Consider the following 22,724-nt stretch of genomic DNA (forward strand, 5'->3'; position numbering starts at 1 on the left):
CCCCTATATTCTCCCTGCAGAGCTCACCTTCAGCCTCAACCTGGCCCCTCAAGGAGGCTCTTGAACCTCTAAGGTCCAGACTGGGCAGCTGAGGGAGGGGCCCAGGTTCCTTGTGCCCAGAGGAGGCCTCAGGACTCTCCCTGGAGAAGAGCGTTAGGAGGGAGCCAAGAGAAACCCTTCCCAGAGGAGATCCCACAGGTATGTGCATAAAAAAGGAAGTGCCCCGGGAAGGCCTCCACAGACAGGAAGTTCTCAGAAGGAGCCCGCAGGATCGGGGTCAGGGGTCAAGGGGGCCTGTGCTCCCGGTTCTCGGTGTAGGGAAGGCAGCAGTGAGGGGCTTAGCTACTAAGGCTGTCGCTCAGAAGGCCATCCGTCCCCTCACCCCAGCCTGGGGGCCCCTCACCTCCCTGCGGCTCCCCAGGTGGCCATCTTGGAGGAAGTGGAAGGCTGTCCCGCAACCCGCCCGCTCTCCAGGCCCTGGTAACATCCCTACCAGGAACTGTGAGGCAGCAAACAGGCACAGGCTGCTCCTGACAGTGAGGGAGTGGCTCCCGGCGCCTCGAGGTGGCGGCTTCCGAGCCGGCTCTGAGGGCGGCGAGGGTGGCAGGAGTGGCGGCATCTCTCTCTGCGAGTCCGGGAGCCCTGCGGCCTCATCCAGTGCCTCCATCACTACCGGCTGGGGGAGACCTGCGGGTGGAGGGACACGCGGGCCATGACTCCGGGCCCTGCCGGCACGCGGGGCTCTGCCGACCCTCGGCCGGCCGCGGCTTTTGGGGCTGCTGTGGCTTCCTCTCAAGCCGGGATCAGTCAGCGTGGCTCCACTTCCAGCAGTCACCCTCGATTAGCACAGCAATATTCACCTACCTTCGTCAGAAAGAGCTCAGTGTGGGTGGACAAATTATTTCTCTTTTATTTCTCCAGTAACAGAGTTAAAATGGCAGGAGGTTTTTCAGGGAGTTAATATCGTATTTACGCAGCTTCATTCTTTTCCATTTTCTTAAGGAAACAAAAAACCGCCACCTCAAACTCAATAAAAAGAAAAAAAAAAAAAAAAAAAAGATACGACATAGCCAGGCCATGACCCCAAACAACCCACCCACTCCTGTCGTCCAGGGCTGGAGGCTGGACTCTTGACAAGATCACAGCCCCTCCTCCACCTCAAGAACCTCACTCTGAGAGGGGGTGGGAGGCAGTCAGAGTGATGTGGAGGAGAATCTTGGTGTAGTAGATTTGATATCAGATGTCTGGGATCCAGTTCTGGGCCTGTCCCTAGTGGTGTGGCCTTGGGAGAGTCACTCCCTCTCTGGGTCTGTTTCCCCACCTAGAAAATGGTGTTGGGCTAAACCCTTGGTTTTCACCAAGGTGTACCAGGGACTGTTAACAAGTGTTCTGCGTCTCTCTGCCTGCACCTCAAGTACAGAAGATCTCTCTGTCCCACCACCTTATACTGGATTTCCATTAAGATTATTTCAAGCAGAGTTCCACTACTAAAATATCTGAACACCAATGGCTTAGATCTGAGCCCATGACCATAGAATGTGGATTCCAGCTGCAGCCACCTCTGTGAGGCCCAGATGTTAGAGGCCCCAACTCAGACTCAGATGACTTAATTTATTCTGAGAGTGGCATCAACAAAATAGATATGCACAGCTTAACAGCTGCGATGGGGCTGTCCACACATCACTGTGTATATGGGTCAGCGAACTTCTTTCCTGGTTGGTTAACAAAAGACCCACGTGAAGCCAACACAGTTGTCTGTCCATGTGCTTGCTCCCTCACTAGACAAACATTTACTGAACATCTCCTATGGCCTGGATCAACACTGAGGTGCAAAGAGCCTAGGTCCTGGAGATAGCTATATTTGTATCACAGGTCCCCTTTCCCAGCTGCTGACCCTATATGGCTCCTTGTTTATGTTTTAGCCACACTCTTTGCAGTTCCTCAGGTGAGCCCGCCCCCTGTGCTATGCACATGCTATTCCCCCTGCTGGGAACATCCCTCCAACACCCTGCTCCCCTCCCCTGCCCCCTACATACTCTGCCAAGGTAACTCCTATTCATTTTGTAGATCTCAATCAGATGTCTTCTGAAGTAGCTCCTGTCCTATCCTATACTGACATCCTATGCCTCCCTCTCCTTCAGCCACCAGTAGCAACAATATACCTGGAATGTGCGGGGTCCTGTACTGAGTGCTTTATATATGTTAACTTATTTATTCTTCATAGCATCCCTATGAAGTTGATACTACTATTCTCCCCATTTTACAGAAGAGGAAGATGAGATGCAGAGGTTGAGAGATCTGTCCAAGGTCACCTGGCTGGTAAGTGGCAGAGGTGGGTTCAACCCGAGGCAGTCAGGTGGGCTCTAGGCTACATTACACTTGCCATGGTTTGTAAAATGATTTGTCGAACAACATCTCCCCTACTTGCCTGGAAATTCCATGAGGGCAGGAGTGGTGTCAGTTTTGCTCATCATGATTGTCTACAGCATCTAGCACAAATCCTGGCATGTAAGTCTATAACAAATGTTTACTACATAAGTGAAAGACAATGGGCAAGTGATAATCTTTTACGCACTTTTCTTACCTGATAAATGGGGATAATAATACATACTTTGAAAAGCTGGTATGAAGACTTCAGATAATATAGATGAAACACCCAGCATGGTACTGGACATTTAGTAGGTACCCAATAAATGGCAGATAATAATAACAACACATAGTTCTTGGCTTCATAAGGCTCCCAGTCTCATGGGTAAAACAGACCAGTAAATACATGTCTACAAGACGATGCACTAAGCAGTAAATCTAAGTGCAGTAGGAGTGTCTAAGAGGGTGGGGGAAGGGCATTTACCTTTGCCCATGGAGGGTACCATTACCAGACCACTTGAGCAGTCAGTTCAGATTCTGGGAGTAAGTTGAAAAAGAAAAAGCTACTGCTAAAAGATGGATCATGTGGGAAGCTTAGAGTTTCTACCATAGAGAAGCAGAGGGTTGATTTCTCAGGGGGCAAGGTCTCCATCCACATGCAGTTGACAGGTGATCCCAAATCTGGAAGGGTGGAAAGGGTATGGGCCCCGGTGTCATCTGGCTGCTATGTCTCAGCTCTGCAATGCCCACACTGTGGACGCTGGGCAATCCCTTCTTCTCCCTGGGTCTTGAACTAGAATTCAGTGCTTCTTAGAGGTTTCTGCCAACCTTAGAAGAGAGGGAACACAGACCTTTGGGGAATCATAGCAAGTTCACATGATCTTGGACTTTGCTGTTTTGTTTTAAAGTCCATGGGTGTTCTACATTCTACACTATGGTATATCTGTACTCATTTTGATATTAAAATAATGTTTTTCCCCCCTCCCAAAGCTTCAAATCAAATTTATGCTCCAGGAAGATGTGTGACATTTATCCTGTGGCTTTGCCCTCAGGGGTACATGCACCCCAGTCTGAGAAGTATGAAACTTACCTGCAATAAAATACCATGCAGCCATTATAAATGACTCTGTTGATGAATATTTGATAACATGGAAAGAAATTTTGATGGTATGGAGTGAGAAAAGCAAGGTTACAAAACAGTATGATCTCATCGGCCTTAAAAATTAAGAAAGTGTAAACATGCCTATAAAAAGATGGAGAATAGCTGATGTAAGACGAGAGGTTAACATGAGATAGTGTCGTAGAACATGGAGCACAGTGAATGCCTGGCACACAGTAAGTGCTTAATAAATGCTGTGCATGATAAACGGGAAGAATATAAATCACGTGTTAATAACAGTTCTTTGGGGGAGGGAGGGATTAGAGGTGATTTCATTTACATATCTTAAATTTCCTCCAACACACACCCACACCCACACATTTGTAAGGAAAAAAATATTTTAAAAAAGAGATCAAAGTTCTGAGTTAAGATATCATGAAGCAGTATTCCCAGGTTTCAGGTCCTAATTCCCACCTGTTACATCTAAATGCATATGCTGGGACATGATATTGACAAGAGTGTGCATGGCTCTGTGAGACCCACCCAGCTATGGAACAGCCTCTCAGAAAGCAGGCCCCCCGATAATGTGTGATCATCACTTTTGCCTATGAAAGATGGCAGGTTAACTGCCTTGCACATTATGGGGGTAGAACTGCAGGCTGGTGGGGCCCTGTATGCATCTCAGAGACAAAGGGAAAGCCTTTTTAATTTCTTTTTTAAACCACTGGGCACCTAGCAGCCCTGGGGGTCAGATCAATCCAACTAACGGTTATTTACCGGGCAACTGGTAGATATACATCTTTCCGGGCAGGGTTTATTTAAAAGCTTTTCTGGGTAGAAATCTGATATCTTTTTATCCAGGAAGATACATTTTTCAAATACACACTATAATCTGCATATAATTTGGGGGTGAAGTCCCTAGACCTCAGGATAAGGATGTGTGATATCAGCGGTGGGCAGTGGGGGTCTGTGATAGAAAATAGTGGAAGTTGCAGAGGTGGAGAACTGGGAGAGGAACCTGGCTGATTTTAGTCTCTGCTCATTCGTGCATGGGTCCAACACACACTTATTGAGAACCAATTATATGCCATGCACTGGGAACACAAACATTCAATTTCATGCAATTCGTGACCTATTTACTATGTGCCTACTTTGCCAAACCCTGGGCTAGGCTCTGGGAATACAGCAATGAACAAAACAGTCCTTGCCTGTACGGACCGTTGTGGTCCTGCTCCTAGAGATGATGTCAGCTCTGTCTCCTTGCCCTGTCCTCCCTTCTACTATCTTGTTCTGGGAATGACAATGCCACCTCACTGGGCTGGCTGTGTGCAGTTTCCAAAGTGCTTCTGCGCACACAGCCGCAATTGCTTTTCTCGGCAGCCCTATGAGGTAGACATTATCATCATCGGCCCCGTTTTGTCGGTGAGAGGCGGCTGCTTGTGTCAAGGGCTGGCTTTTCAATAGTTCACAGCGAGGTAGCTGCTTTGCCACGCATGAAACCCTGACTCAGAGGCAGCTTGCTGACAAGTGATCTCACATCGGGCTCCTCATGGACTTACCTCTTGCGCAGGGTGAAGGGATTTTCCAGTTGAGGAAATCAAGGCGTGGAGAGGTTAAGTGCCTTGCCCAAGTTAAGTGCAGACCTGAGACTCAAACCCAGTGAAACATCACCAAGTGATGTTTCCACTTTTACCACACTGCTTCTCAGGAGAGGGTCACTGCAGCAAAGGCAGGGAGGAGGATGAGAGCTTGGGAGGGACATAGGCACTGTGTCTGGGAGAACCTTGAACCCTAACCAGCTGTATGTGGGTGGTGGATCCTTAAAGGATACATGGTGTTGAGGGAAGGAAAGATGTACTGAAAGGCAGGAGCTCAGTACCCCAGGCCAAAGCTCTAGGGATCCTATGTTAGGCACACAGGTAAATGACCTTCAGATTTCACATGGGGCATTTGGAAACCCTATGATCCCTCTCTTGCCTATGATCTCTCCCCCAGCTCCCAAATCCTACCATTACACTCTGCAGCTACTCTGTGCACTGGTGCTGGTGCTGCCTGAGCTCCAGAACCATGGCTGCACCTGTCAGTGACTCATCCTTTGAGCTCCCAGGCTGCCAGCCCACCGGAACTGGAGCAGAAGGCGGGCTCAGCCTGTTCCTGTTTTCATGAGGAGGGAGGCTCTGTCCCATTTAGCTTTCCTTCCCTTCCCAATGTGGCCAGGAGTGACCTCCCAGCCATGCCCACACAGTCACAGGGGGCCTTGCCCCACAGAACATCACACTCAGTCCTGCCTGGGCTTCTAGAACCACCGACTATCAGAGCCTGATAGGTCCTGAAGAATATCTGGTCCAGCCAGCTAATTCCACAGATAGAGAAACTGAGGTCGAGAGAACAGAAGTGGCCTGGCCAAGGTCAACAGCCAGCCAACAGCAGAGCCTGGATGTTGGCTGCTACCACAACCACTACCAGTTAATGTATATTGAGTGCTTACCAAGTGCTGGGTGCTACTCCATATGCTTTACACATATTAATGCATTTAATCCTCACAACCCTAGAATGTAGTTGATACTCTTACTCCATTTTGCAGATGAAAAAAATAAGGCACAGGGAAGTGAAGGCACTTGGCCAAGACCTGCTAATAAGTGAGTAGAAGCTAAGACTAGAACCTGGGCAGTCTGCCTCCAGACTCCATACTATTAGCCAACACAGCAGATGAGCCTAACTTCCCTAAGCCTAGGAGCAGATATTCTGCTTCCCATACCACATCATCTGTAAGAGATCTCCAAACCCACTCCACGCTAGTCCATCTGGGTGATGGTGCTGGGCTCCATGGTTTGTCACTGTCCAAAATACTACCAATAGATATTGACTGCTGTGGACAGGATTATTGCTTCTGTCTCATTGTGGGGAAGAAGGCGAGCATCATGCTCCTACTCTCCCAGCTCTGAGCCAAGCACATTATCAGCCTTATGCTATTCAATACTCACAACCATGCTGTGGGTTGACATTATTGTCTTACATGTACAGCCACAGAGGCACAGAGGTGTTAAGTACTTTCCTGGGGTCACAGAGCCAGGAAGCAGCAGAACTGGGATTTGAACCCAGGTCAGTGGGACTCCACAGTCTATGATTTTTCTACTGTTCCACAGAAGGGTCTGGAAACCCACAAGGGGGATGGGTCAGGGCAGGTTTGCCTACCAGGCCTATTTTTGAAGTTCTGCTTGGGTAGTCCCTGAATGCAGAATCAAGGAGGTACTACCAGAGGAACTGAGGAGGACTTCGGGGTGGAAGAGTCTCAAAGGAATAGGCCCAATCGGCCATTTCTGCCATCACACCCCCAGCACTGCCCTGGGCTGTGAGAGGGAGAGCCTGGCTTCGCTGGGCAATGCTGTGGTCTCTGTCCTCCTCCCTGGGACTGATTGCAGTAGTGGCCCCCATTTTCTGCTACCTTTTGGGGGTGTGCAGCAGGCAAACTACAAGTCAGAGGGTATGTGGTGTTGGAGAGTACAGTCCCCCAAACCATGTTTTCATTTGATAAACATTTACCAAGCACCTGCTCTATGCCTGGTCCTTCACTAAGACTTGCCCTCAAGATGTTTTGTGTTTCAACCCCTACACTGACCAGCAGGACTCCTAGGAGTAAGAACAGCCCCAGTGAAAAGAATTTCTAGCTCCTCCCAGCAAAGGCAAATGATGGTGAATGTGGCATTCTGGGAATCTGTACCCACTCCACACCACTCCTCCACTCCCTCAGTCTTGCTGATCAGTGAGCGACAAGACAAGACTGAGAGCTCCACAGAATGAGGAGCAAGATGACAAGGGCCTGGGTTGGTGGAGGGCCCATCTCAGACGGTAAGCTCCTCTCTGCATTCCCCAGGCAGGCAGGAGGGTGTAGGAAAAGGGAACAAATTTGGGCAGAAGAGGATTCTGGACTAAACATGGGTGCTGACTGTTTATCGGCTACATAACTTGGGCAAGTTTTGATTAACCTCTCTGTAACTCAATTCCTGTGGTGGTTTTAAAATGTGTCTGTAAATTCTTCAACATCAGTAGGTGGAATCTATGTCTCCTCCCTGGCTGACCTCCCTGGCTGACCGCCCTGAGGAGAATGTGGCAGGAATAGGACTGTGGGGCTAGATTAGAAGAATCCATGTAGCCTTTGCTTGTTCTCTTGGGACACTTGCTCTGGAAACTTCCAGCAGCCATATAAGAAATCTGGCTGCCCTGAGGCTGCCTGGTGGAGAGAGGAGACTTCCATGACTATAAAGTGACTGCTTTACAAATATTGAGTCATTAAAGACTTACACCAATTGTATGAGATGGGTAACAGGACGGTCCTTTTCCAGAAAGGAAAACAGAAGTCCAAGAGTTAACTGACTTGCCCAAGGCCATCACAGCTTGTGGATGGAAGAGCCAGGAAGAGCCAGGACTCAGATCTATGCAGTTTGGCTCCAGATCTGTCCTCTTAACCAGACTCTGTGCTGCCTGCCCCAGACTGGGCCTCTGCTGGTTCTTCCTCCTCTCAGAGGAAGTCTGCCTGGGAAGGAGCTTTAGCCCATTCCAGGACAGAGGGGACAGGGGCTCTCAGAAGGGAGGGGACAGGCCTTCTCCCCTTGTTACAGCCCATCATACAGCAGGGGGGTGGGGGTGGGGAGGGGAAGGCACAGAAAAGTAGGACTGGGACCAAGACCATGGGAAGAGGTCTGGGAACCAAGGGTGTCCAGTGCTGGAGTGGGGGCAAGAGGGCTGACCGCTGTTTACAGACATCAGAGAGGCCCTGCTATGGAAGAGGACAAAATGGGAGGCAAGAATGGGACCCATGTCTGGAAGCTCAAGGTAGGTGGATTTCTAAGTAACATGATCTGCCTCTGGGACTGGACCCTAGAAGTCTATACTGCAGCTCCTCCTATCTCCACAACTGGCTTTGTTTCCAGGGAAGTAGCTTCTTGTAGTGGCTTGCAGCAAAAGGTTTTGGAGTCATTCAGACTTAGGTTTGAGGCCCAACTTTGCCATTTACTACCTATAGGAGCTTGGGGAAGTGATCTCCCTAAAACTCAATCTCTCCTCTGGAAAAGAGATTACTAAAACATGCCTGGTAGGACTTTGAGGATATCATGAGGTAAAATGAACAACATGCTTAGCCTGGTGCCTGGCACATGGTGAATGCTCAATAAATGGTTGCCAGAATTTAGATAGGAGGGGGAAAGGGGAGGGAGGGGAGCATGGGGGAGGGGCAGCAGTAAGGATTTCCCTTTCATCTGCCAGGTGAGCCCCCCAGGAGGACAATGGGTGCCCCACCTGCACGTGGGCAGGACCTTGAGACTGCTGGCTGGCAACTGGAGTTAGTGGATGGAGTGGGCATGGACTGGGGGTGGGGGAAGTGGGGCTGTTTTGTGTTTGCCAGTTAATTAAATCCAGAATGCCAACAAGCTTTCAAAACAAAACGCAACTCAAGTACTCTTTGGATGGGATATAATAAAATGGTTCTATCTGAAATTGCAAGCAGCTTTGTTGCCGCAAACAAAGCCGTTCTTTGTGCGTCTCTGGAGCGGAGGCCCAGAAGTATGAGGGTGAAAAGGGTCAATGAAACTGTGAGGGTACAGCATCAGTATTTCCCCTCCCCCCAAGCTGTGCATGCTGAAAACTAAAGAACTACAGCAGAGGCCCTGGGGCAAATGGGTACCAGAGGTCCCCAGTGCCTGAGACTTAAGCACACATGCATATGGAGGAAGGGACAGACTTGAGAGAGCATCTTGTTCCACCCTCCCATTTCACAGATGAGGAAACTGAGGTCCAGAAACTAAGAGGCAGGACCAAGACTGACATTCCTATCTTTAACTCTCGGTTCAGCACTCTTTCATTAAGGTAGCATAGGAAGTTTAACAGGGACTACCGGTGGGTGTCTTGAAAGTCTGGGGCTTAAGGCTCCATGGCAGTGGAAGCTGGGTCCCGGCTTGGGCTTCTTTGGTGGGTCCTGTTTAATGCCCTCAGAGGTCTGGGAAAGTCCAGGTGACAGGAGGTGAGCAAGAGCAGTCCAGGGCTCCCCTCAAAACAGCAGTGACATCAAATCCCAGAGGCTGCCACCGTCAATTGGCCCTCAGCAATCTGGGAGGCTCAAAATGCTTTGCAAGGTGTCAAGAGGCCTAGAGGCCTGAGGGCTCTGTCTTTATCCAGCGGGTAACCCCAGTCATCTATCTCCATGGGCCTTCCAGGGCTTCTGTAAATTCAAAGAGTGGGACTAGGAGTCTTTAAGGATCCTTCCAGCTCTAAAGACCCAGTGCTACTTTGGAAAAAAATACGAGCCCTCTGCTTTAGTTTAATGCAATGCTTTCCTTTGTTCTTAGGATAAAGACCAAAGTCTTTGCCATGGCCAGTAAGAAAGAACCTTTGGACCCTGCTAATAGGCTCCACTCATACCACCTCTCTCCTGGTTCTTTCTACTCCAGCTTCTTCTAAATCCTCTGCTGGAACCAGTCTGGGAAATAGAAAAGTCGAAAACAGTGGTTCTACTCCAGAGTGTAAAAGTCAAAGAAATTCTCACGTAGTCCCTAATGGAGCATGTAAGCCAATGTTCCCTCCTGAGCTAGCTATCTGTGGGGGTGGGGGTGGGGGGGTGGGTTGTGGAGGCACCTTCAAGCCCACTACTGGGGGGCTGGTGGGCCAATTATCCAGGGAAATGTTGGGGAGTACTATGCAACACTTAGAAGCACAGGGTTAGAGTGCATATGGCACCATGGAAGGAGCTTAGAAACACAGTGCTGAGTGAAAAGAATGAGATCTAACACAATACAATATACACAATAAAACACAAAGGATACAAAACATCACCACCCATTCTGCAAGGGCACATAGAAACAAAAAATACAGATTAAACATATTAACTATAGAGAGAGGCATTGCAGTGGGAGATAAAAAGGGAATAAATAAGTGAATAAAACCAGAGAGGGGTTTCGTGTGGACCACTGAAGATAACAGGGCCATGCACCGACGAGTATGACTGACAATGCTCTGAAAACTCTAAATAATTGCATCCTCCTCCCCCAAGCAAACCTGAAATAAAACCAAGGAGTTGGAAAGTGGGCCAAGGTCCAGTGGGGAAAGAACGAACAGAAACTGAGGGCCCTTCATCTTGTCTTCACCCTGTGGGCATCTTGGAACTGGGGGAGCTGGAGAGAGAGGTCCTGGCTGCCTGGGAGTCAACACCTACCGAAGGGGAAAGACTCATGGATTTAGCTGCAGCACAGCCGACTGGCAAGGAGGCCCCTGAATCTCCTCTTCTCTGAACTGGTTCACCAACATGACCTCTGAGTCACTGTTGGCTTTTGATAGGGAAGGGGATTCCATGCCCTGGTGGCTGTCAGCACAGATACCCTGGCAGAATTAACTGGCCCCATTAAAATCCCTGGGGTTGTGTCAACCTGGGGTTTTGGGCTTGTCAGGCTGAGCAACCCAGAGGCCCCCCACTCCCATCAGCTACTATTTTTTGTTTTGCAAGAATTGATTAGCATTTTGGAGTGGCTGATCGTTTTTATTTTTTTATTTTTATTTTTTAGAAAATATGGAGAATCCTCTCCCTCCCAATAAAAACATAAAGAAAAACCAAGTCATTCATAATTCCACTACACTGAGAAAGGCACTGGATTCCTTTTGATATTTTTTCTCGTATTTTTCTCTTTTTGTGGGTGGACTTTTCTCCCCATAGATCATTCTGTATATAGGCATATCCTGAGAATATGCCTCTTTGGATTAGGATTCAACTTTTAAGCAACATGGCAGACGGCCTCCAAGGTGGCCCTCAATGACACCCACCTCCTGGTATTCACATTCTTGTGCAGTGTCTCCCCTACATGGTACCAGGGTTGGTCTGTGTGGCCGATAGCATACAGCAGAAGTGAAGGCATGTCACTCCCAAGATTAGGTTATAAGAGACTGTAACTACCATCTTGGGCATTCTCTGGCTCCCTCCCGCTGGGGAGAGACAGGCCTAAGAGGTATGGTCAAGGGTTGGCCCTGTTGCTGGGTGTCAGGACTGACTGGGTAGGCTGCTCGGGCTGGCAGAGGGTGACACTGGGTTAGTTGAGGACAAAAGCACAATTCCAAATGGTCTTGTTTGTGATGGAGAAATGGTCCATCTTAAATTAAACTAGATGGTATTCGACAGGAGTGAGGGCAAGAAGATGACTGAAAAAGATCTAATGGTCACAGTTAGCCACAGCCTCAATGGGGCTGAGAGGAAGGGAGCCTGGTGCTTGGTCCTTAGAAGAGGGGTGTGATACGCAAAGCCTTGTCTTTGTTTAGGAAAACAGCATGCAATAGGTAATTTGGGGCAGGCTTCTCATCTATTTTAAAAGGCAACGTACCCCAGCTGACATTATGCCTGGTTCAGATAGCCTAGTTCCTTCTTTGCTGATGACTCTCCTTGGTCCCTTAGATCCTTCAGGTTTTAATCACTCAGAATTAAAAAGAAACAGCACTGGGGTCCTCATAAACAGCCCCACCTGATCCACGGCATTATTTTCATATGTGTGCCTGTGAAATTTCAAAGTTAAGAGATGTAAAGTGATTCATGCAAGATCCCAAGCGCAAAAACAGTAGAGCCCCAATTCATTCACATCCATGGCTTCTGAATCCAACAATTAAAAAAAAATTAAAAATGACACGTGAATACAACTGTCTGGTTTACAGTTCCCCAATCATATCCATTACTCACTGAATTCCCACAACAACCACGAGAAGATTGCTTTTCCCATTTCCCAGTGGACATCTGTGAAAGGCGATGCTTATGGCTGGACCCTTGAAGCCGGATGCCCAATACAAGGGCAGACAACTCAGCACTGTCCCTACACCCAGGAAAATGTCTCTTGTCCTGGCCTCACACTTCAGGGCCCTGCTTCAGTCCTTTACCAGGCATGCTCCTCCTCAGAGGTAAGGAGTCCATGGAGTCAAAGGCACATTTCCCCCTTTAGACTGTGTAACCAAAACCCCATAATTTCCCACCCATATAGTCCTGAGCCTGATGGCCCCCTTTACTGACTGCTTTATGAGGGTACACTACACTGCTCTGTGCATTCCCTGACTGGCTCAGGTGACTGTTTGCAGGTGGTGTGTTGCAGCTCGGATGTATGGGCAGGAGTACTCATCCATATAAATGTGTATGAGCATCCCAGCGGTGTTGGGCAGAACTGGGGTGAGCTGGAGACCAGCTTCCCCCAGACCCCATGTTTTAGTGCAGAACACTGAAGACTAAGAATTCCAAATTTGAACCTGGTTTCCAAATTCCTTACAAATGAATATTTGTCAAGGTAGAAGGACAGAACATATTTTGTTTCAAAGTTTATTAGCTTGATTTCTAACTTTTAACTATTTAGATATAAAATATACAGGCCTTACAAATGTTAGGAGTGGGCCTGCATGCAGCTGTGCTCTTTGGAGTGGCAGGGAGGAGAGCCAAAGAAAAGAGAAGAGCCAAAGAGCCAGAGATTTAAGCTACAAAGGGTAAGTGGCTTAAATAACAAAAGGTTGGGGAAAAATATGGGACATGGGATGCAGGCTGAGGGAAGGAAGATTTAGGGGAAGAAACAGCTCATATTGGGAGGAATGTGAGAGCTTATAAAGAGGGTGTGGGATTAAGGACGGCCACAGATTCTCTGCATTCCTCCTATCAAGAGGTGGTATTTATTTTCCTCCCCCTGAATTTGAGCTGGCCCTGTGACTGGCTTTAACCAATAAAATGTGGTGAGGTGAGACTGTGTAGCTTCTGAGGCTGGGCTTTCAGAGATCTGAAGCTTCTGTTTTTGCCCCTCTTGGAATATTCCTTTTTTAAAATCAGCTGTCATGTAAGAAGTCCAACTCCGTTGAGACCACTATGTTGTGAGGAAACTCAAGGTAGCTGCATGGAGAGAAAGGCCAAGTGGAAGACCACTGAGGTGTCAGACATATAAGAAAAGCTTTCCTGGGCATTCCATCCCAGCCCAGCACATGGAACAGAAGAGCCACCCAGCTGAGCCTTGCAGGACGCTTCAAATCATGAGCAAATAAATTGGTGGTTTTAAGCTACCAAGTTTTGAGGTAGTTTGTTAGACAGCAATAGATAACAAGAACAGATGCTGAGATCTGAAAAGAAGAAGTAAGCTGAAGTGGCAGGATGAGTTTAAAAAAAAAATGTAATGAGCTTCCTGAAAGCTGGGGTGATCTATTACTGGGCCAGGCCAAAAAAGAAAGGTGATAGCATCTGTCACTGCATATCTTATGACTACCATGGATGCCCATTTGTCTGAAAGGGTTTTGGTAACAACCTTTTGGAGGGAGGGAGCTGTACCAGATGGGCTCTTTCTTCCAGTTGCAAAGACTTCCTGTTTAGTGTCATCACACACCTAGGTAACATTGTAGAATATCAGAACAGTTTCTATCCTGATGAAGAAAAATGGATGACCATCCTCCCTACCAACTCTGGCCCCCTTTCCTGGTGACTTTGTAAGTAGACAACACTCCTGCCTGTGGCTGTGCTGGTTCTGTGATGTCCCAGGCCTATGGTGGGGACTCATGAAAGAGCCACAAGTTACACTATCCACACTGCTGTTGCAGGACTGGCCTGGACTTGAAGCCTGAGCCCTGGGAACAAGAACACAGAGATGTGAAGGTTTTTCTGTTCATACTCCATACCCCAGAACAATCATTACCATCATTAGCTACCATTTATCAAGCACTGTGTAATAAGCACTTTACATCCAACAACTCATTTAATAAAAAATCTCAGAAGATCTTATCATATTATCACTCTCATTGTACAGTGAAGAACTTGGAGCTCTATGCAGATAATTTACCCATGGTCATGCTGCTAGTCAGCGGTGGAGCTGGGATTTGAATACAAGTCTGTCTGTCTCCCCACAGCACCCCAAGGCCCAGCAAGATGGGCTGAGGCTTTCGTATCTGTCCTGACGTTTGAGAATAGTTAATTTCTACCATTGCTGACCAGTAGGTATGTGGGTTGGTACTTTCATCTCGATACAATGGTATCATTACCAAGTGCTACCCAATTAGTGTTCTCAGCACATCGAAATGGTGTTTTGTTTCTCTTTATCCATTCTTAAGACTCAAGTCAAAGAAAACTCACTGAATCATCAGCCACAGTAAACATCCCTAAATGCATAAAAAGTCTTGAATAAAAACAGAACTATCAATTCAACAAAGAAATAAAAACCAATAGAACTTATGTTGTTGGGTGTCAACAGGCACAAATGACATAGTGATACTACTACATCCAGGTCTGTCTTCTTTATGTTTGTCCACCTGGGCTCCTGCACCTGCTCCCAGGCCAGGCTGAACTAGTCCTAGGCACCAGTCTGGGGGGCTCTGTGGGAAGAAGGGTTAACAGATGGGGGATAAGACCCATTATGAGGTTAATCTCCTTAAATACCTGGTAGCATGTTCCTAAAGACATGAACTGGGACCCTACTCATCCTCTAGGCTACTTCTTATAGGAAGCCTTCCATGACCCACCAGACAGGGCTGCATTATTGCTGCACCCTTCCACGGCACCCTGTGTTCTTCAAGAGCAGGGACCATGTCTATCTTTCTATTCACTGTATCACCAGTGCCTGGCAAATAATGGGTACGGAGTGGTTGCCCAACAAATAAAAATCGATAAAAGGGCCAGGCTGCCCTTTGGCCCTGCAGGTTTTTGGCACAAAATCTCATCAGTGGCATGGTGGGATGGCTGTGAAGGCTACGACCTGATCCTTCCTCTTGGTCAGAGGTAGTCACTGAAGGATTAGGATATCAGAGCTCTCCTCGATACAGGCCTCCAGGATGGGCAGTGGCCTCTTGCTGAGACCTAGGCCTTGCACCTGGCCTCACAGAAGGGTCCACTTGAAACCCATGGTGATACAGAGCATTGTGCCTAAGGCTGGGTTGGGCACGGCCTTCAAGACACTGGGATTTAAGGTGGAGAGTAGGTACCATACCCACTGGCTCAAGAGGTTAGCTGTTTCTACCAAGGACAATGGTCTACTCAGGCCTTCGGTGTGTTACAACTGTGCATAAACCCAGTTCATCATGACACACTTAAATCTCAGGGTGGCAGGGACTGTCTTGGCTCTAGCCAGCTGCCAGCTATAGGAGGGCTCAGGAGTGCCTTGTTCCCAAGAGCAGTGTTGTCCTTAGACCTGTGCCTTGCTCTCCCTCTCTTCTGGCCATGCTGCTACCCATGGGATGAGAAGTCTGCAGGGTTCAGGAGATGTGCTCACCTGGAGTCTGGGACTAGTGTCCACACCACCATTTCTAGGCCATGCTCTGGTTACCAGGACTCCAGAATTCCCTGCCCAAATGGGCCGAAGCCTGCATGGGTCTCTTTCCCAGGTACACCCTTCTGGGGGTAGACATTGCCTTCTCCTTAGGAATCTTTAGGTGTGAGGGGTGGCCAAGGGGCAGCTTTTGGGGTGGGGTGTGGTCTAGGTCTGGACACATGGACTGATGTGCCCATATGCATGCATGCAAGGCCTTGTGGTAAAGGACTGAGCATGGGGTGGTGTACCGCTAGGGGCCACATTTGTTGTCTGGCCTCAGTTCCTGCCAGTGTCAGGAGCAGGCCTGCCCATGAGTCTGCTGTCCACTGGAGATGCTGACAGCAGTTCTTGGTGATGTTGCTCCATTCCACGTACCGGCCACTACTGGCACCTACTGGTACCTTATCTACCTCCTTCCTCTACCCTGTACCCCTGAGGAAGCTGCTGGGTCCCAGGCTAGGCCCGTGCTGGTGCTTGCTGGGGAAGGAGTGGAGGCCCTAGCACCAGTAGTGTTGCCTGGTTTCTTGCAAACGTGAACACCCACATGCAGAAGAAGGGGGGATGTGAGTCTGAATGTACTAATGTGTTTGGGGACTGTGAGCAAGTAAAGTGTGCAAGCAAGGGAGAGTGAAAGGGAAGAAAAGGACGTTGACCACATGACAAAGTGTGTGCGTGTGCCTGGCGTGGAGAAGGCAGCTGAGTATACACCTAATGTCCACCACAGTACCTGGGACCTGTGCATGACTAAGGGCCTGGGAAGAGGACAGAGAATGTAGAGGGAGAGAATGCACGTGCCTCCTGATCTTTGTGTGTTTGTGTGAAAAGGGGGTGTACCTGTGGAGAGGGAGAAGGACACCAAAAGAGGGAACGAGAGAGCAAGCGAGCCTGCCTATCCATAGGAAGCACATCGAGTGGAAGCAGGGATGGAGCGATGGAGCTGGGAGAGCTGAGCGTGCGAGGGGAAGAAGACACAGGTGCATCTGCCCCCGCAGGGCCCTGTGAGACAGAGGCAGGCCATGTGCCAGGGGGACTGTGTGGGGACATGCATGTGTGTACGTGAGCACACGGCTGTGACAAGTGAGAATGCGAGTGTGCAGCACATGTGGGAGTGAGGGGGGGGTGAGCTGGCACGCTTGGCCCCGGGGCAGCTGTGGGCTGCCTGGGGGCATTGGCAATGCTGGAGGATGCTTTTAACCCCAGAAAGCTCAATCTGAGAGTACTGTGTGACCTGCCCCGTGCTGGCTCAGGTCCGGGTGACCATGGCTGGGAGCGGTGGCCATGTTGCCCTTGCCCGGGGGTGTGTGTGGGAATGAATGAGTCACTGAGGCGTGACTGGTCCTCACTCTGCCTCGCCTCTTGCCCAGTGGGGAAGACAGCGGGAGGAAGAGAGAGTACTCGAAAGCTGTATTTTTACACCATCATTATGCAATTACTTGCTGTGCTCACAGGCTCTTTCTAAAGACTCAGCACCCAACTCTCTTGGCCTATAACACCTCTATTTCCTTTTATGTCTAAGTTGCAGTACAGGTCAGTGGCTTCAGCTGCCAAACATGTAGAAGTCTACTCCACACCCTATTTACAATGCAAACCACCCTCAGGTCTTTTCCCATCCCCTCTTCTTGGCTTGAATTTTCTCCACAGAATGTACTACTATTTGCCATACTATATATTTTACTTATTTAATTTTTATTGTTTATCTTTTCCTTAATAGGAAATGCCTACACAGCACTTGCTACATGCCAGGCACTGTTCTAAGTTCTCTATTAATGTATTGAATCCTCCAACAACTCTATGTGGTAGTGAATATTATTCTTGCCATATCATAAATGGGATGCCTGGAGAGGTTAAGTTGCTCGCCCACGATCATCCACTGGTAAGTGGTGAAGCCAACCAGAGTTCCTGTTCTTAACCAGCACATAACACTGTTCTGCAAGGGTGGAAACATTTCTCAGTTTGGTTAACTGTTGAATCTCCAGTGCTTACAACAGTGCCCAGTACATGTAGGTGCTCAGTAAATAGTGGAAAAATGAAGAAATGAGTGAATAAATGCTGGGCACAGAGGATGCAGAGACGAAACAGAAAGGTCCTTGCCTTCAAAGAGCTCACAGTCCCATGGAGGAGACAGACCAGTAATTATTCTAATACTATATCAGGATGGCATCGTGGGAGTTTGGAGGGGCATACAGCTTGCCTGGCCCCTGGTAGGCAGGGCTTCTCAGAGGAAGGCACAGATGGAGACAGGCACCATGATATCACCCACCCCCTCTAAACTCCTCCCTGGGGACAAACACACCTTTACTCTTCCTGCCTCAGTCCACAGGGTCCCAGAAGATGATGATAGTACCATGGGAACAACGGAGGTAGAACAGGGTAGTGGTCAGGCCACGGGCTTTGGAGAGAGACTGCCTGGTGTGAATCCTCCCGCTACCAGCTAAGTGACCTTGGACAGACTGCCTAACCTCCTTGGGCCTTGGTCCTTTCATCTGTAAGATGGAGGTAGCAAATGATACTGACTTCCTAGGGTATAGCACAAGGAAGGCAACGTGCCAGTTCCAATGGAGATGACCAACATCCCTCTTCCATTCTACACTGGTTGCTGGATTTTGGGGAGGAATTGGAGAGAGGGTTGGAATTAAACATATTATGCTTATTACTATAGTCTCTCTGCTATGGTTTCTTCCTATTTTCCCAAAGCAGCTCAAAGCAGAACTTGTCCATGAAACTTTGTTAGGGCAGGGTCTATGTCTGTTTTATTTACCACTACACCCCCAGCACCTAGTACAGTACCTGAGACATAGGTGCTCAATAAGTAACAAATACTTATTGAGCACCTACAATGAATGACTGAGTGATTATATTTATTTATTCCTCCAGGACCCTTGTGAGGATAAATATTCGTATTTCTGTTGTTTCTACTTACATATGAGGGACTGGATGTCCAGCAACATTGTGTCTTGTCCATAAACACACACCCTGTATGCAGAACAGCCGGACTCAAATGCCAAACCCCATGCTCTTTCTTTCATACCACGCTACTCTCTGGACTCCTGTTCATCATGTCCTATTGCCGTGGACGTTTTTTTGAGGCAGTGGGGCCATCCCAGATCATAGAATCATCTCCAAATTCTATGACTCATATCTGAATCACAGAACCGTTTAATAGTTGAAAGGGACTTTTGATGTCATCTGGACCTCCTACCCATTGTGGAAACTTCCTCACCAATGTCTATCTAGCCAATATTTGAATGCCTCCAGTGATGAAATACTCATTTTCTTCCTCTGCAATTATTAAATTCTATGAATGAACCACTCTTAGAGCTAGAGAATTCTGTATCTTGTGGGCCAACAGGCCTGTGTTTAATTTCTATGTATTGGGCTACGTCATCCTCTTAAAATACACAGAATGGCCCTGCTGCCCCCTCCACAAGACAGCCTTTCAGATATTCAGACAGCCTCACATCCCTTCAGAGAATTCTTTTCTTCAAGCTAGCTGTTCCTGGGCGCCAGAAGACTCCTCCTGAGAGATGGTGTCCATCCCAGGCCATCTTGCAAGGCCGTCCAAAGTGTTTTGGGCAATGGCACCCCCTACTGGATAAGGGATGAACTGCATCAAAGGGCTCAGCCCTCAGGATGCCTGCGGAGCTTCATTAGTAGCTGGGGCACTGACGTGTACTGTGAATACAACACTGCTTATCTCCATCGCTTTAGAGTCAAGCTGGTTGTTTTCAATGTCTACCCTAGAGAGTGTCATGTGGAGACTCCATTCTCAGGTTCCTTACCAATCATGAGGTTTCTGACAAACTACAGGTTTAGGACTTCAAAGTTAGAATTCAAATGGCTGTTTTTTTTCACAAAACGTTTGAAGGGAGAGACATGAAAATGTACACTGTGCCATAGGAGTACAGAGATTTTTATTTTTACACTTGTCTTTATTTTCTAATATTTCTCAATGGACATTTACCATAAGAAGAAGAAAACAATGATAAAAACTTTTATAAGAAGAAAAAAAAAAAACCATTAAAAATCCTCCTGTCCCCTTCCCTTTATTCCCTCCGAGGTTGTTTATCATGACCTGGGTTATTTGGTCTACAACTGGGACATGTTGCCACTCTGTGGGCAGGAATGCCCTGGTAATGTCTCCGTGGTGACTACAAGGGCCTGTGGTTCAGCCACCTGGGCCCCCACAGGTGTGGTCAACTGGACTCACAGCCAGAGTTCTCAACAGGTAGTTCTCCACATCATCTGTCCCACCTTGGTTCATGCCACATTCAGGCTGTTTGCTTCCTAATTGACCTCTTGAAGTCTGCCCAACACGTCACCAGTCAGTGGTCATGTCCCTATCAGCCCTGAACTCTGAAGCTCTCCACCCTTCTCTCCACCTCCCAGCACACCCTCGGCCACCTGCTCTTCCCTCTGTGTGAGCCTCCAAATGCAAACAGTTCAGAAAGACATCAGGAATTAGAAAAACAAATCCCTATTTAAATGAAGACCCATGGAGCAGCTGCATTGTTCCTCTCAATTAAGTTCATAGCCAACCAGGCTTTACTCCAGCCCCAGCATCAGCCAGGTGCTTTCTGTCCACTCTGAGCTCTGGGAGCACTTGGGGACTGGGAAGACTCACCCGGCAGCCTCTCGCTGCAGCACATGTCCAGGGCCCCTCCCTCGGAGTCATCAGCAGCGTCGTTCTCTCTTTCACTCCTGCAACAGGATGAAAAAATGTGAGATGATGCTGTTGAACTGGGATTAAGACAAAACCCTGAGCAAAAATAAAAAGGCTTCCTCTGTACTCTGTGCCCCTTTGAATAACCCCGCCCCATTAGGAGGACCTGAAGAAAAGACCAACCTATCTAGGGGTCAAGCTGCAGAGGCAGGGGACAGAATTTTATAGGTGTCTTCCATGTGGAAGCATCATCACAGCCATCATCATCACCATCATCTCTACCACAGAAGGAGGGTTTACTCTGTGCAAAGTACTTTACAAACTTTATCACATTGAGTCCTCACTATGACCCCCTGACTCAGGGATCATTAAACAGGCTCAGAGGAGTTAAGTAACTTGCCCAAGGTCACACAGCTTATAAGGGTAGAGCTGGGTTTGAAATGACTGTCTAAGACTCCAGACTCATGCTCTCACTGCTGTGCTGTTCTGCCTCCTAGTTCCTCTGGGTCTGAACAATAGGTGAACAACAAGAGGGGTGCGGGTAGCACACAGTCCTGTGTCCAGCTCCCCAAGACATGCAAGTGCCCTGTGCTTCAAGGAAAGGAAAGTGGCATGCAGAACTCTTCTCCAGAAATAGCTAGAAAAAGTAATTATATATATTTTACTTTTAAAATTATATATATTTTAGTAATTATTTATATTTTAGAATTTATATATATATAATTTTAAAAATTATATATATATATATATATTATATATTCTAAATATTCTCTTTCTGAAATCAGAAAACCTTCTTTCTAGCCCATCAGGGCACCTTATAGAACTGTACTGGGATCTAGCTTTTCTCCTTTACCCAGTTAAGTGGGAAAAATGTTGCTGGAGATCAGCCAGAATAGATACGCTATACCTGAGGGCAACCACACAGCTCACAGGGGCCCCCTACGCTAGGAATGGCCTGAAATGCAGGCGTGGGCTCCAATGTCCCTGTCTGCCCTTCATGTCTCTGACCCTTGGCAGTAGCTGAAAGATCCAGGGCTGGACACACAAACCAGTCTGGGTCAATCACATCCTTTCCCTTGAATGTTTAAAATGCACTCTGGAAGGCCTGGAGCCTGCAGTTGCTGGTGCTGAATCATGGTAGCCATGGTGCCCTGGAGAGGAAAGCTGCAAATGTCTGCTGCCAGGGGCCTCAGAGCTGCTTCATCCCGGCTGTACTGAGTCAATTGGACAACATTTCCATCAAGACCATGAGATGTTACAGGATCCTTCCAATAAAGTCCCACATTTTAGCTTAAGCCAGTGAGATTTGATTTCTGAACTCTTAATTTTGCCTTGCTAGCATAATACTTCCAAGAAGTCCAGGAGGTCAGCGGCCTCTCTGTCCACTAGTCCTGCAATCCTGCCTCTTGGACTGGTCTTGGGGCCTACTGCAGGCCCAAGTGCACGTTTTAAATAATCAAGGGCTGTTTAAGGGTGACCCTTTCACTCTGATGTCTTTTGCTCCCAACTGGCATTGTATTACAGTATTTTATTTTTTTCTCACACTCCAACTGGCAGGTTCTCTGAGAATCCCAAGTCCCAAAGCCCAGCTCTCCTGCAGAGAGTGGGTTGCTGTCTTCAAGGCAAATGACTAACTTTAAATGTCTCCTGAGTCCCTCCACTTTTCTCCCTCTCCACCATCTCCATCTTGATCCAAAACACCATCATCTCTTGCCTAGATTACTGCAACAGTATTTTAACTGGTCTCTGGCATCTACTCAGGCTGGCCTCCAAAACATTCTCCACATGGCTTCAATGCATATGGCTTACATAAGATGTGCAGTTTACAACCTACACAACTGGATGGGGCAGGCTTGAAATAGAAGCAATTCCTTAAAACTCAACTTTTTCACATAACCTTCCTTGAAAAAATACTTTGAAGGCATCCTATTGTACTTAGAACAAAGATAAAAATCCTTTGACATAGTTCACTAGATCTTGTGAATTTATCCCTTCAACATTATCTTATGCCCTTTTCCCCTTGACCTCTGTACTCCAGCCACGCTGCACAGGCTCTTTTCTTCACAGCACCTTTGCATGCACTTTTCCCTGTACCTGGAGAGCTCCTCCAGCTCTGCTTCCCCGTACTTTTACTCATGGCACTCAAAACATTTGGAAATTTCATTTTAATTTATGCCATTATTTGATTAACAACTGTTTCAACCATCAGACTGTAGGCTATATGAGGGCAGGGACCACTGTTTGTTTTATTACTGTATCTTCAAAGCCTGGCATAGTGCCTGGCTCACTGTAGGGTGTTCAATAAATAAATATTTGT

General features: G+C 47.8%; 1 protein-coding gene across 1 annotated transcript in view; it reads right to left on the minus strand.

The window, feature by feature from the left end:
• PTPN5 (protein tyrosine phosphatase non-receptor type 5) overlaps positions 1-22,724 on the minus strand; it is a 39,374-nt gene that overhangs the window by 13,240 nt on the left and 3,410 nt on the right. Inside the window, 2 exon segments of the mRNA XM_063094617.1 lie at positions 494-687; positions 20,369-20,445. Coding sequence (XP_062950687.1) covers positions 494-687; positions 20,369-20,445 — 271 coding nt within the window.

The sequence above is a fragment of the Cynocephalus volans genome, chromosome 4 (assembly GCF_027409185.1).
Source record: "Cynocephalus volans isolate mCynVol1 chromosome 4, mCynVol1.pri, whole genome shotgun sequence".
Taxonomy (NCBI): domain Eukaryota; kingdom Metazoa; phylum Chordata; class Mammalia; order Dermoptera; family Cynocephalidae; genus Cynocephalus; species Cynocephalus volans.